The sequence below is a fragment of the Bufo bufo genome, chromosome 6, assembly GCF_905171765.1.
Source record: "Bufo bufo chromosome 6, aBufBuf1.1, whole genome shotgun sequence".
Lineage (NCBI taxonomy): Eukaryota > Metazoa > Chordata > Amphibia > Anura > Bufonidae > Bufo > Bufo bufo.
The window spans coordinates 340,893,753-340,910,061 of record NC_053394.1 but is presented as its reverse complement, the minus strand read 5'-3'; the positions used below and the strand labels follow the sequence as shown (position 1 = coordinate 340,910,061).

The window sequence follows — 16,309 nt, the reverse complement described above, 5'->3', positions numbered from 1 at the left end:
CACCACCACCTGATACGGAATGTGTTAGCAGGAGGCAACATTTCACTAACATGGTGGAACAGTACCTGTGCACACCCCTCCACGTACTGACTGATGGTTCGGCCCCCGAAACCTTCTGGGTCTCCAAATTGTACACGTGGCCAGAGCTAGCCTTTTATGCCTTGGAGGTGCTGGCCTGCCCGGCGGCCAGCGTTTTGTCTGAACGTGTATTCAGCACGGCAGGGGGCGTCATTACAGACAAACGCAGCCGCCTGTCTACAGCCAATGTGGACAAGCTGACGTTCATAAAAATGAACCAGGCATGGATCCCACAGGACCTGTCCATCCCTTGTGCAGATTAGACATTAACTACCTCCCCTTAACCATATATTATTGTACTCCAGGGCACTTCCTCATTCAATCCTATTTTTATTTTCATTTTACCATTATATTGCGGGGCAACCCAAAGTTGAATGAACCTCTCCTCTGTCTGGGTGCCGGGGCCTAAAAATATCTGACAGTGGCCTGTTCCAGTGGTGGGTGACATGAAGCCTGATTCTCTGCTATGACATGAAGACTGATTCTCTGCTGAGTCGCTGACATGAAGCCTGAATCTCTGTTATGGGACCTCTCTCCTCTGTCTGGGTGCCGGGGCCTAAATTATATGACAATGGACTGTTCCAATGTTGGGTGACGTGAAGCATGATTCTCTGCTATGACATGAAGACTGATTCTCTGCTGACATGAAGCCAGATTCTCTGCTATGGGACCTCTCTTCTCTGCCTGGGTGCCTGGGCCTAAATATGTGACAATGGACTGTTCCAGTGGTGGGTGACGTGAAGCATGATTCTCTGCTATGACATGAAGACTGATTCTCTGCTGACATGAAGCCAGATTCTCTGCTATGCGACCTCTCTCCTCTGTCTGGGTGCCGGGGCCTAAATATATGACAATGGACTGTTCCAGTGGTGGGTGACGTGAAGCCTGATTCTCTGCTATGACATGAAGACTGATTCTCTGCTGACATGAAGCCTGAATCTCTGTTATGGGACCTCTCTCCTCTGCCTGGGTGCCTGGGCCTAAATATCTGACAATGGACTGTTCCAGTGGTGGGTGACGTGAAGCCTGATTCTCTGCTATGACATGAAGCCTGATTCTCTGCTATGACATGAAGACTGATTCTCTGCTGACATGAAGCCAGATTCTATGTTATGGGACCTCTCTCCTCTGCCTGGGTGCTGGGGCCTAAATTTCTGACAATGGACTGTTCCAGTTTTGGGTGACGTGAAGCCTGATTCTCTGCTATGACATTAAGACTGATTCTCTGCTGACATGAAGCCTGATTCTCTGCTATGGGACCTCTCTCCAATTGATATTGGTTAATTTTTATTTATTTTATTTTTATTTTAATTCATTTCCCTATCCACATTTGTTTGCAGGGGATTTAACTACATTTTGCTGCCTTTTGCAGCCCTCTAGCCCTTTCCTGGGCTGTTTTACAGCCTTTTTAGTGCCGAAAAGTTTGGGTCCCCATTGACTTCAATGGGGTTCGGGTTCGGGACGAAGTTCGGGTCGGGTTCGGATCCCGAACCCGAACATTTCCGGGAAGTTCGGCCGAACTTCTCGAACCCGAACATCCAGGTGTTCGCTTAACTCTAAAGGTGTGTCCAAACTTTTGGTCTGTACTGTATATATATATATATATATATATATATATACTCTATAAAATGCCACCTGCAGATCAGACACCATGATCAACGTGGCAGGTTCCCTTGCTTAATGATGGCAATCTTTTTTGCAAAATATTTGGTAGATGATATAACATTTTTGACTTTCATCGTGCATACATCTGTAAATTCAAAGTGTTTCTATTTTTTACATTAAATCAATTCCAAAAGATTCTACTCTGCTATTCCAGATATCTCTTCTCTGTCATAGAAGTCGCTGAGTACTGGAGCAATCAATCATTTTTGAATAGGCTGATTAAAAACAATTGAGCTACTAAAAATGTGATCATGATCATGAAGTGCCTCAACTGCATATTGATGTGATTATACGAAGCTGGAGTTGGTTGCATGAAAACAAAGAAACTGTTGTGATCTGAATTATGGGGTAACTTTAGCAGCATGACTGATCATTTATGAAGAATTACAAACTTTTCTGTTTTAAAATCGACAGCAATGACTAGGTTGAAATGCTCGACGTTGGGTGGACCATGCCATAATTTGCATATTTTAATGCCCATGATCAAACTGAATCTATGGTATGGCAATCATGTTTTCAGACCAGGTGTTAAATATTCAATGGCATTCAGTAGTGTTGATCACGAATATTCGAATTGCAAATTTCTATTGCGAATATCGGCACTTCCAGAATTCGCAAATATTTAGAATATAGTGATATAAATTCGTAATTTCGAATATTCAAGATTTTTTTAAAATCAGGACACATGATCCCTCCCTGCTTCTAGCTTGTGGACCAATGAGAAGGCTGCAATATCTTTTACTTTAGGAGTAGTGTTGATTGCAAATTTTCGTAATGAGAATTTTCGTAATGCAAATTTTTGTAATGAGAATCAAAGAGATCGTAAAAACTCAGATCCGATGGTATATTCTAACCCCCAGGCATTCCCATGGGGACGCTTGTCGGGGAGGAGTATGCCAAAGTGGAACAACTGTACAGATCTTTTAAAAATGAGAAATATTCTAAAAGATGAATATATTTGTTTTTTAGAATATTTGTAATATTCTAAAACAAGAATATATAGCAATATAGCGAATATAAAAAAAAAACAAATGTAGAACAATCTAGCTAATATAGTGCTATAATCTTTATTTTTATTTTTTTCCAATCTGAACTTCAGATGAGAAAAAAATTGCAACTATTAGACTAAGAAGATTAAAGCACTATATTAGCTAAATTGCTCTATATTTTTTTTTTTGAATATTCGCTATATTGCTATATATTTGTTTTTTAGAATATTCGTAATATTCTAAAACAAGAATATATAGCAATATAGTGAATTATAATATTACGAAAATTCGCATTACGAAAATTCTCATTATGAAAATTTGCATTACGAAAATTCGCAATCAACTCTACTCCTAAAGTCAAAGATATTGCAGCCTTCTCATTGGCCCACAAGCTAGAAGCAGGGAGGGATCATGTGTATTGATTAAAAAAAAATCTTGAATATTCGCTATATTGCTATATATTCTTGTTTTAGAATATTACGAATATTCTAAAAAACAAATATATAGCACCATATCGAATATATTTGTTTTTTAGAATATTCGTCTTTTTTTCCATATGAAGTCATGATTCCTCCCTGCTTAAGTTATTACGAATATTCTAAAAAACGAATATATAGCAATATAGCCAATATTCTAAAAAAAAACGAATATAGAGCAATTTAGCTAATATAGTGCTATAATCTTCTTTGTCTAATAGTTGTAATTTTTTTCTTATCTGAAGCTCAGATTGGAAAAAAATTACAACTATTAAAAAAAAAGATTATAGCACTATATTACGGTAGTTAAATTGTTCTACATTTATTTTTTTTCGAATATTAGCTATATTGCTATATATTCTTGTTTTAGAATATTACAAATATTCTAAAAAACAAATATATTAGTGTTTTAGAATATTATTTTTTTTTTTTATTTTTAATCTGTACAGTTTGGCATACTCCTCCCCGACAATCATCCCCGTCACCATGGGAACGCCTGGGGGTTAGAATATACCTTTGTATCGGAGTTTTACGATCTCATTGATACTCATTACGAAAATTCGCATTATGAAAATTCGCAATCAACACTACTCTTAACGAATATTCAAATTCGTGAATATTCGACGAATAGTCTGCGAAATATTCGCAAGATATTGCGAATTCAAATATGACCCCTGCCGCTCATCACTAGTATTCAGTTGTTATATGCATTATTTTTCATATAAAAGCTCTTGAATTACTTCCCCAAGCTTCACTGTTGACTCCATGAAGCTACTCTGGCAAAACTCTGGTGAAAACTCATGGCATTAGAGGATAAGACTGCTTTAATCATGGAGCAAACAGGGCAGTTGAAGCAGGCACCCTATAGTGTCAATTGTAATAAAGAAGTCCAGTTTGAGCCCAGTAGGTACAATCTCTGGAGGGCATCTATGGAGTAGGGGTGGTTGAGCTTAATTTCTATAATGTTCAGGAAAGGAGAGGGTCAACTCATGACTTTTTTGCACTGGGCCCACCATTTAACAGATCAAAAAATCATTCTGGTGCACTATACCCGTAATACACATAAATGCCTATGTGCTGCAGGGCATACTCATGCTTGTAAGTCAGTGACCCAGTCATTGCCTTCCCCTGGCACTGCTACTGCCGGGTGGTGACCCCACTTTATTCCACAAATGCCATGCAGTGTCAGACTGGGATTTTTTGTGCCCACCAGAGGATATTATTCTTGAGGCCCAACTCTTATATCATCAATAAAGTCTTATTTAAATCACATAGATAGTCTCCAGTGGCAAGTGATTATCTCTAGTGATAAGCGGCAGGTGCCATATTCGATTTTGACCGAATTCGCGAATATTCGATAGAATATTCGTTTTATATTCGTCGAAATTGAATATTCGTCATTATTCTTGTTATCGCGATTAATATGCGATTTAAATAATCGCGTATTGCGATTTTAACTTAAAGGCTACTCTCCTATTGAAATAGCAATGCGATTAATTCAAGTTATAATAATCGAATTTCGATTTTAACTTAGCACTGCTATATTCCATATTCGTTAATTCTAGCTTAATATGGAATATAGCAGTGCTAAGTTAAAATCGAAATTCGATTATTATAACTTGAATTTTTAAATTTTTTTATTGTTATATTTTTTTCTTTCCCACTTCCCTAAAGTTGTTCTTACCTGTCCTTTGGATTCCTGGCTTCCTGGCTGCTCCAGTCAGTGCCCGTTGCCGCTTCTGCCGACTTCCGTGCTCATGGAGCGTCCCCATCACCATGGGAACGTCTCCATATACTAGAATGTACTGTCGGATTTGAGAATTACGTGAAAAATCGCAATTCGATTATTTCAAGTTATAATAATCGAATTTCGATTTTAACTTAGCACTGCTATATTCCATATTAGGCTATGGAATATAGCAGTGCTAAGTTAAAATCAAAATTCGATTATTATAACTTGAATTAATCGAATTGCGATTTCAACTTGGACCTGGTTTACTATGGTTGGCTTGGTAGAATTAGCGAATATGACGAATATATTCGTTATATTCCACAAAACGAATACAACGAATGTATTCGTCATATTCCGCAAAACTAAGATAACGAAGTATTCTGCATCTTCGTTTTAGCTACCTATTCATCAACTTCGCTAATTCTAGCAATCATATAGGAAAGTTTACTATAGAGACAGATAAGTTTAATTCGCTATGCGATTATATGACTGCTTTTTAAAAAAAAAAATAGAATAATTATAATACCTGATAATTATTATAATTATTCTATTTATAAAAAAAAGCAAAGTAATATAATCGCATAGCGAATTAAACTTAGCTGTCTCTATAGTAAAGTTTCCTATATGATTGCTAGAATTAGCGAAGTTGATGAATAGGTAGCTAAAACGAAGATGCAGAATACTTCGTTATCTTGGTTTTGTGGAATATGACGAATACATTCGTTATATTCATTTTGTGGAATATAACGAATATATTCGTCATATTCGCTAATTCTACCAAGCCAACCATAGTAAACCAGGTCCAAGTTGAAATCGCAATTCGATTAATTCAAGTTATAATAATCGAATTTCAATTTTAACTTAGCACTGCTATATTCCATAGCCTAATATGGAATATAGCAGTGCTAAGTTAAAATCGAAATTCGATTATTATAACTTGAAATAATCGAATTGCGATTTTTCACGTAATTCTCAAATCCGACAGTACATTCTAGTATATGGAGACGTTCCCATGGTGATGGAGATGCTCCATTAGCACGGAAGTCGGCAGAAGCGGCAACGGGCACTGACTGGAGCAGCCAGGAAGCCAGGAATCCAAAGGACAGGTAAGAACAACTTTAGGGAAGTGGGAAAGAAAAAAATATAACAATAAAAAAAAAAAAAAAAAAGAATATTCAAAATATCGAATTTATATCACTATATTCGAAATATTCGCGAATTAGCGAAGTGCCGATATTCGCGAAAAAAATTTGATATTCGAATATTCGCGCTCAACACTAATTATCTCCAAAGGAAGCTCCAAATGGTTTTTCTCCTGAACATTTGGTGCCCAGTATGGTATTAGAGCATGGGGCCACTAGAGGATCCTCTGGTCGTCTGGTGGCCCATTCCAACCCTGATGCCATGTGACTTTGGTGACTAAACTTGTAAACTGTTACGCGTTGCCTCACGGTGACTGTGTTGCCGTGTCCGCTGGCTGCACGTTCCCGAGCGTACAGCCTGCAGGTTGCCTCCTGTGTAGGCTTGTTTCTTGGGGCTGCGTGCTGGCGACGGTTCGGTGGTGTGCACAATCCGTGTACTTTTCCCTCCTCTTGGCAGTATGATCTCCCAGAGGGTATTTCTGGACAGTTGCTATTGGCAACGTCCAGTACTGCAGTTTTTGGTGCTGTGGTTTCTGTTACCTCTGACCTGCTTGTAGTACCTCCCGTTTGGTTCTGTAAGGGTTAAGTCCCCTCTGATGTTCCGTGGGTGTGTCCTTAGAGGTTCTCTCATTAACTGGCTTTTTCAGCCTGTGAGCATGGAGTCTTATGGTCAGTTTTGTTTGTTCTGTTCCTGGTTATGATGTGTTCCCCCCTTGCTACTGACCCTTGGGTTCCCTGCTTCCGTTCATGTCTGTTCATGTTTCTGTGTGGTATTCCTGGTTCTGCATTGATGTTTCCGTTTGGTTGCTATGTTATGTCCTTGCCTGTTCTTGTTTGTATCTGAATCTGTCCTTAGCTTAGCAGAGCTGTATCTGCGTCCGAGCGCCTAGCAGAGCGTATCTGCGTCTGTTCCTGTCTGTCCATGCCTGTTCTGCTTATGTCTGTGGCAGTCTTTACTGATCCTAATGTTCTGTTTTGTCTGTCTTGCAGTGCCTCACTGCTCCTGCCTGCGGAAGTGGGTTCCTGTGTTCCCCAGAGGGGGAATGCCCAGTCTGTTTATGCCATGTCTGTCTATGTCTGGTTTCTGTTCTTGCTATGCCTGGTTTATGTTATTACCTGTATTCTGAATTGCCTTGCCCCGTCTTTGCCTGCTCAATGTACTGCTGGTTCCTTTGGCACCTTCTGGTTCCGGTTCTTGCTGCCACTGGCTTGTTTACGCTCTGGAGTCGCCCCTGGCAACTACTGACGGTTAGTCTATCCTCACCATCAGTGGCTCTAGTGAAGTCCCGGTATTTGCTTAGCTACGCCCCTCCAGAGTATGGCTAGTCAGTGGCACAGTGGGTTACTCCCACTGCTCGGTGGCAGTACATTGGGGTTTCCTGTTTATTTCATTGTCCCTAGTATTTCGGTTGTGTCTGACGTCCCGGAAGCTTGTCCTGAGTCTCTGGTTTGTGACATAAGCCTTAAAGGGATATTCTCATCTGGGACTTGCACATATTTTGAGAGCAGGGCCTGGTCTTGTGGCTGTTGTGAATGGAGAGGTGGCCACACAAGCACATATTGCTCAATTCACTTCTGTAAGAGTTCCCAAAAATAGCCAACTTCCATAGAACTGAACGCAGAGAACCACTGATGCTCATGCACCTTTTCATTCACATAAAATGGAAGATGGGGCCCGGTTCTCAAAAGTCCTGTCAATATGCCATAAGTGGAGTCTTGTACAGGTGCTTATCACCTAGTAGCCAAATGAATGGGGCCCATAGCAGCCATATTGTCTACCTTTATGACACATACACCATTGGAGGTGACTTAGTCTTACTAAAAAATAAGCCTAACTTTATCAAAGGCTGGGGAATCAGCTCTTGGAGAACAAGTTGTATGTTAGATGTGGAGCTCTACTTTAGTCATTCTAGAAGAAAGGGCAGTGCAGCATTTATTAATTTTCAGCATATCTAGAATTCATTGTAAGCAAACAAAAACAATATAAAGCTGCTATTTTATGAAAAGCTCCTTCAGCGACTTCATTTTAAAATAAATTTCATGTAAATAAATTGCAATTACAGGGTATTAATGGAATGCATTTCTCTTCTTGACGCTTTATATTTTATGGTGTCTTTAAGAAATGCATGTGAAAAGCATACTTAAAGTAGATTTGACCTTCATGAAAAGCAGGCATTTTATAGATTGATTCTAAATTATTATAACCACATATATTTTTATTAGCATTTTCTTCTCATCGTCATGCAGCTTGTCAATTCACTAAGAATTAGTGACATCACCATAGCATACAGTAAGTGCCTGCTCTGATTTTAAGTGTCGAAATTTACTAAGGGTAGATAATATGTGAACGGGGAGGGAGACCTTTCATGGTTGTGTTATTTTTCTGTAATTTAAGTGCAATTTGTCTGTGGTGTTGGAAAAGGTTCAAATATGCAAGCAAGCTCTTGCACATGGCAATCTATACACACTGCATTTACCGAACGAGCGTTCTGCTTTTGTGGTTCACTTGCCCTGATAGATAAATTAGATTTATGACAGATGTCTTTGTATATGGATCTAAAAGATTTTCTATTATAAAATGCATGACATGATACATGGTATCCATATCTGTGTAATTCATCCATGCATTCAGTTTTCCTGGATATACAGGGTATACATCGCTATGCAAGTCTTTGTGAAGCCATATGATTATATCCACTGCAGCAACACTAACTGCTCATCCATTAATATAAAGTTTTTTTTAATTTCAACATTACTGTACGTACTTCTTAGTTTCTTAATATATGTTAATAGTGTTTTTTATGATATTACGCTCCTAGACACAAAGTTAAAAGATAATTTTCGGGCTACTTGCAGCAGCCTCCAGGGGGAGCATAGGAGATTTCAGTGTGCAAGCATGCCATAAATTCCTAGCTCCCTCTAGTGGTCCTAGATAGCTAGGATTTTTTATCATTTTGTTTTGTGGGGGGATTTATTAAAGGGGTATTCCAGTAGAAAAATAAATAACAAACTAGCCTATACTCAACTCGCAGATCCCCATGCTGCTTTCTGGTGCATTGGTCCCTGCTACTCTTCACTTCCTGCTGACATCTGGATGCAGCAGGAAATGGCTGTGAATGCCGCTCAGGCAATCACTGGCTCAGAAGGGTCATCTCTGCAGCCAGTCATTGGCTGATCACCATTCCTGTCGTTTCCTGCCATGTTGAGACAGGATCGATAAGCGGGTACCCATGTACTGTCGGGAAATTGCCAAGGTGAGTATAAGCTACTTTGCTTTTAACTATTACACAGGCATCCCATTATATCTTTTTGCACTAAAATACCCTGTTAAAGCCTGTATGCCAAGTTTCTGGTTTAGATAAGTACCAAACTTTTGCGTAAGCCCTCTTCCACATGGCACTTGCCACCTTTCCAATATAGGCATCACCTGGGAGGGAGCGGGACCTACTTGGCCAAACAATTTCAATTTTACTTGCATCAGATACATAATAATAAAATATAATAAATAACAATAATTTATGCCAAAAATCTGGCATTGATTTACATTTCTAACTCATGTTCCTCCTGAGATGCACCAAATTACTAAGAGTGAGCCTCTTAATAAATCTTATACCAATGCATTTCTTATTAAGACTATTTGAAGCTTTGCATTAGAATGCACCACCACTTTGCACCACTATAAAATAGATTAGTGAATGTCACATATCATTGCAGAATTTTAGATTTATTTAGATTAAAATACAAAGAAATTACTCTGCCTTATTAAAAAATTTAGCATTCCTGCAGCCTCTCTACAATCGAAAAATACATAAAAAACGCTCCTATATTTCCCGCACTTACGCAATTACTATCAATTGGAAAACGAGTACCGTAATTTTATGGAATTGCTGTAAATTGTTGTGAACCTTTACCTTAAATAGAAATGCAAGAAAACATAAAATATCTGGCTAGAGGACGCCACCTAGCAACGACTTGTCCAATGAAAAAATGGAAACCTTTATTTGCCGCTCACTTTCTTTTAATATTATTTTTTTATATGTTTTAATTTGATTTTGTCTCTCTGCATCATATCGATAACTGGAGAGGGATATTTCAAGCAACAGCAGAAATGACAACAAAGTGAGGGTTAATATTCTCCTATGTCCACAAGTCATGTGCATAACTACATCCACCATGAGACTGGAGCAGATTCTAGGTACATTTTTGGGAAAATGCTGTAAAATAAATGAATTGCTCAACCGTAAAGGTGAACATAAAAAGCCTTTGCAGTCTGTAAACCATTGCTAACTCTGAACACCAAAGTGTGAAGCCCTTTTTGAAGGTCTTTTCTTGGCATGTTATCATATAGGAGAGATTCATAAAATCTAGTGCAGGGGAAAACGGAAGTAGCCTTCATTCACACGGTCCCTGACAATTTCAAAATGGCCTCTGAAACATGAGAATTGGAATCTTGGCTTGTACTAGTTTTGATAAATGGCCGTTTAGTACTTTATGATATTGCTTGCTTAATTCAACAGTAATACAATATACTTAATAAATAAAATAAAACGTTTTTCACCTTTTGAGGCCAGCCGGACACAGCTGATTTTAGTCTCCTGTAAAAACAACATAGAGACAATATTACAAAGTATTCGATTGTATTTGTCAATGTACATGTTTTATTTGTTTTATTGGCTATTTGCTGTCTTTGTTTTGTCTGTTCATTCTACACTTTTGCATGTATATAGACATACATTTTTTTCATTTTTTTGCAATCTCGTTCTAAGAATTTTATAAGAAACCTTGCCTTCTGCTAATTCAATTGCTTGACTAATTCTTTTGGCAACTACAACCTTCGTCAATTTAGTCTATGGGTAGTTTCCCACATGGCATCTTTTGGAAAAATTCTGTAGTGTTGTAGTAGTTATTCCAGATATATATATATATTTTTTGCCAAAACCACAAGTGGCTTTAAAAGGCTTTAGAAGGTGGAAGTGGTTTCAAAAGGTATAAGAAATATCAAGGAAGCACTTCCACCTCTTCCTGCTGGATTCACTTCTGACTTTGGCTAAAAGAAAAATTGCATTGGCGCCTTTCCTAAAAAGCCACGTATGCATCCACCCTTAGGGCTCATGCACATGAACATATTTCTTGTTTGTTTCCGTTTTTTTACGGCCCGTATGCGGAACTTTTCATATCAATGGGGCCGCAATAAAAATGGAAAAGACTCTGTGTGCATTCCGTATCCATATGTCCACAAGTCCGTTCCACAAAAAAATAGAACGTGTCCTATTTTTGTCTGTTTTGCGGACAAGGATAGGCATTATTACAATGCAAAATACATACGGTCATGTGCATGAGCCTTTAAGGTGGTTTTTTACAATGGTTTTTTTTATATACTGCAGTTTTTCCATGACATTTTTGAGCCAAAATCAGAAGCAGATTCAAAAGTAATGGTAAATATATGGGACAAAATTATACTTCCCAGACTTTGGCTTAAACTGCATCAAAAACAGTAGAGTTATTTTAAAGGGTCGCTGCGGGAGGCGAAGCAAGACATACTCATAAGAAAGTCTATGGGCTCATCTCGATTCCATTCCCTGCAGTGAGAAAAGAAAGTGCTATATGCAAGCTCTTCTCTCTCCTCATTCGTCCTAGCACTCAAACCCCCACTGATTAATACCTTTGATGTCTCTATGACAGATCTAAAGTTTTACAAAAACTCAATGACCCTTTAAAAACATTTGTGTGTGAAACCACTTTTAGGGTATGTTCAGACGGGTTGAATTTGCAAATTGCTAATTAAAATATATTATACTACATGATCGATGGCGGGAATCTGATGATTGCACTTGGATTTCCACTGTGGATATGTAAGATTAGCCCCACTGCCACAGTGGGATTCATCCTCATCTGGTGCCAAAAATCCACTGGGTAAATTTCACATGCATGTGAAGTGGGTTGTGGAAACCATATTCACGTGCATAAAATCTGTGTCAGTCAGATTAGTGGTGTTCTGCAGTTCTGAAACCCTGATCTTGAAAATGAGCAGGTGCTGGTCAATGTAATACTGTATTACTGACTATATACAGTAGACTATGTTTTGATCAAGTAAGAAGTTAATGTTGATGTAATGTAAATCTATTACTCTATGGGCAGCAGAACTATTTGGGACTCCACGTTTGGACTTGTGTATACTCTAATATACAGGGTGGGCCATTTATATGGATACACCTTAATAAAATGGGAATGGTTGGTGATATTAACTTCCTGTTTGTGGCACATTAGTATATGTAAGGGGGAAACTTTTCAAGATGGGTGGTGACCATGGCGGCCATTTTAAGGTCGGCCATTTTGAATCCAACTTTTGTTTTTTCAATAGGAAGAGGGTCATGTGACACATCAAACTTATTGGGAATTTCACAAGAAAAACAATGCTGTGCTTGGTTTTAACGTAACTTTATTCTTTCATGAGTTATTTACAAGTTTCTGACCACTTATAAAATGTGTTCAATGTGCTGCCCATTGTGTTGGATTGTCAATGCAACCCTCTTCTCCCACTCTTCACACACTGATAGCAACAACGCAGGAGAAATGCTAGCACAGGCTTCCAGTATCCGTAGTTTCAGGTGCTGCACATCTCGTATCTTCACAGCATAGACAATTGCCTTCAGATGACCCCAAAGATAAAAGTCTAAGTGGGTCACTGGATATGCGAAATTGCTACATGATGATGTGTTTCCCTCTTTATGCACTGAAGCTGGCACGTTCCCTGAGTTTTTCCAGCAAGATGGTGCACCACCACATTATGGGTGTCAGGTCCGAGCATTCCTAGATGAACAGTTTCCTGGAAAGTGGATTGGTCGTCGTGGGCCAGTTGAATGGCCCCCAAGGTCTCCCGATCTGACCCCCTTAGAATTTTATCTTTGGGGTCATCTGAAGGCAATTGTCTATGCTGTGAAGATATGAGATGTGCAGCACCTGAAACTACGGATACTCGAAGCCTGTGCTAGCATTTCTCCTGCGTTGTTGCTATCAGCGTGTGAAGCGTGGGAGAAGAGGGTTGCATTGACAATCCAACACAATGGGCAGCACATTGAACACATTTTATAAGTGGTCAGAAACTTGTAAATAACTCATGAAAGAATAAAGTTACGTTAAAACCAAGCACAGCATTGTTTTTCTTGTGAAATTCCCAATAAGTTTGATGTGTCACATGACCCTCTTCCTATTGAAAAAACAAAAGTTGGATTCAAAATGGCCGACTTCAAAATGGCCGCCATGGTCACCACCCATCTTGAAAAGTTTCCCCCCTCACATATACTAATGTGCCACAAACAGGAAGTTAATATCACCAACCATTCCCATTTTATTAAGGTGTATCCATATAAATGGCCCACCCTGTATTATCCTCAGAAAGTATTTTTTTTTAATGATCCTACTCCTGTGTTCCCTGTTTCCAGGAGAGGAGATGGCTACACATTCATATTCTGGTATAGGAGAAAAGCTAAGCATGCTATAAAAGGCTGCTTCCATACCCCCTAGATTGTAATGAAGAGCGATCATTCTGCTCCATCAGAGGGAGCATTGGAGTGTATAAGAAATACACTATGGGGGTCATTTACAAACAGATATACGGCACTTTTTGTTGTACATGTGTCGCAGATTGTAGCTCATGTCAGGTCTAAAAAATGTGGGTGTGGCGTGAGCGTGGAAGGGTAGGCGTAGAAAATGGTCTAAATCTATGCCACAAGGAAGCTCTACATAAATTCTGCACATCCACCGCCAGCTAAAACGACAGTCTTAATAAATGACCCCCTATGTTCTTTATAGAGCGCTGCCACAGAATCTAAAGTGTGGCAGCTTCTGCTCAGTCAGGAGGACAGAAGCTGCGGCACACCGGGTTTTAGCGCATCCAGATGCTGCGGTCACGTTTGACCACAGCCTATGAAGAGTTAAGTGTCTGCGATGGACATTACCGCTGGTCGCAGACATTAGTGCCATTACTGCCAGCTCCGCTCGTGAGCGAGTGTAATTTTTAAATGCCTGGACTCCGACGTACAGCAAATTTACGTTGGGCAGTCGGAAAAGAGTTATAAAATTTATGAAAAAGGTATGAAATGTCTTCTGATTCACAGTAGTTCCATTCAAAATCAGCCCACCATTTCTATCTATGCCTTGACCCCTCATTCTACATTCTTAGCTTTGCTAAATCACTCTGCTCTACTGTTTTCTGCTTCTAAATGACTTTCTCAATAAAAATGATTTCATGCTGAAAGTACCTTAAATAGCTAGATTTCAAGTGCTTCTCTTTGCAAAGGGTCAGTTTTTAATTTCTTCCCCAAATCCATCACTGTAGGCCACAGTTCTCATCAATTTACATGCTTTCAACCAGGCTTGAGAATGCCTTGCACTCCATTAAAAAAGGGTGTCCTTGAACCAGAGAACACCTCTTTATCTTTTCTTTGTATGGAAGTAAATATACCTGCTCCATCAAGCTGCAATATGTGCTTTTCAGCACATTTTATTGCTGTATTTACCACTGTGTCATACTTTGCACTAAAGCTACATGTAGCGTTCACTACCACAAAGTGGGAAACATAAAAGGGATGTGTTATTTTATTATATCCCTTACTAGTTCATGTTCTCAGACAATATATTATAATAACACACAATATGTCCTCCTATACCATCTTCTTGACCTTCAAGAGAACTTGCTTTACATTGTATGCATGATATACAGACAGCATATACTGTATAAGATGAAACCTCATAGAATATGATGAAACTGAAAATCTGTTGCAGAAAATCTAGCCTGGTTGAAAGGGTGGTCTTCCCCAGGAACCTTTTTAAAAGGTTTCACCATGTATGACATGAATAAACTGGAAATTGAGCATGTACCGTAACAATGAAAGGATGTAAAGCAGAAAAATATGGTCCCTGTTCTAGGGACAGTAGGGCATCCTTCTTTCCTATGACCATACCCATTAGATGGAAATAAGTTATTGGCCTAACAATTGTTGAAACAACTGTCCTCTTGTGAATGATAGTTACGCTAAAGCAATCATATACATTTTAGTCTATATCTGTCAGTCTGTATAAAATGGTCCTAATGCAGGCTCTCAGCAGAGAAGACAGGATTGATCCTAGAGGCAATTTCACTGCTTTGATCGCAACATTAATGCACATAGGATAGAGCTATCTAAGCTTACACCACCCATGAGTAGATGGTGCTAGGACAACCTGACCTTAGGCCACATAGCAGAAGTAAGAGTAAAAATCAATGTGTCACCCGTGGGTGGCACTGGACATAAGCGCAGGAAATACAATCTAAGCGGCTACTGATGCTAGGTGAGAGGACTGGATGGGCTGGGGACGCGACCAAAGAGGGGGGGGGGGAGACAATATGCAGGCAAAGTGTAGCGTCCACCGGCTGTCTCAATAGAGCGGTATAATGTGAAACCGCTAAGGTTGGGGGCATATGAATAATACCAGTGTAATTCCTACCTGAAAAGGAGTTAGCTCTGGTGTGCGTGCTGCTTGTGGTTGAGGGAACCTTCTTTCCTATCCTGCTTCTGCGGAATATTCTTGGTAGTAGACTTCCTTCTGAGTTAGCGTGGGCTCTTCTTTCACCTTCTAGCACGAGCACTGCCCCGGCCGGAAGCAAGCGCTCTGCGAGGTGGCTGGTTACTTCGGTTGTCCTGGAAACCGGGTCGGTGACGTCACCTGCGGCAATACTGTAGCCTCCGTAGGACAAAAAACCTTCCTACGTGTTTCGGGGCCGTGTGGGCTCCTTCATCAGGGATCCCTGACGAAGGAGCCCGCACGGCCCCGAAACGCGTAGGAAGGTTTTTTGTCCTACGGAGGCTACAGTATTGCCGCAGGTGACGTCACCGATCCGGTTTCCAGGACAACCGAAGTAACCAGCCACCTCGCAGAGCGCTTGCTTCCGGCCGGGGCAGCGCTCGTGCTAGAAGGTGAAAGAAGAGCCCACGCTAACTCAGAAGGAAGTCTACTACCAAGAATATTCCGCAGAAGCAGGATAGGAAAGAAGGTTCCCTCAACCACAAGCAGCACGCACACCAGAGCTAACTCCTTTTCAGGTAGGAATTACACTGGTATTATTCATATGCCCCCAACCTTAGCGGTTTCACATTATACCGCTCTATTGAGACAGCCGGTGGACGCTACACTTTGCCTGCATATTGTCTCCCCCCCCCCTCTTTGGTCGCGTCCCCAGCCCATCCA

General features: G+C 39.9%; 1 protein-coding gene across 1 annotated transcript in view; it reads right to left on the bottom strand.

Moving 5' to 3' along the window:
• PTPRT (protein tyrosine phosphatase receptor type T) overlaps positions 1–16,309 on the bottom strand; it is a 429,759-nt gene that overhangs the window by 97,027 nt on the left and 316,423 nt on the right. The window contains exon 13 of the mRNA XM_040436598.1: positions 10,641–10,677. Coding sequence (XP_040292532.1) covers positions 10,641–10,677 — 37 coding nt within the window. The remainder of the gene's footprint in view (positions 1–10,640; positions 10,678–16,309) is intronic.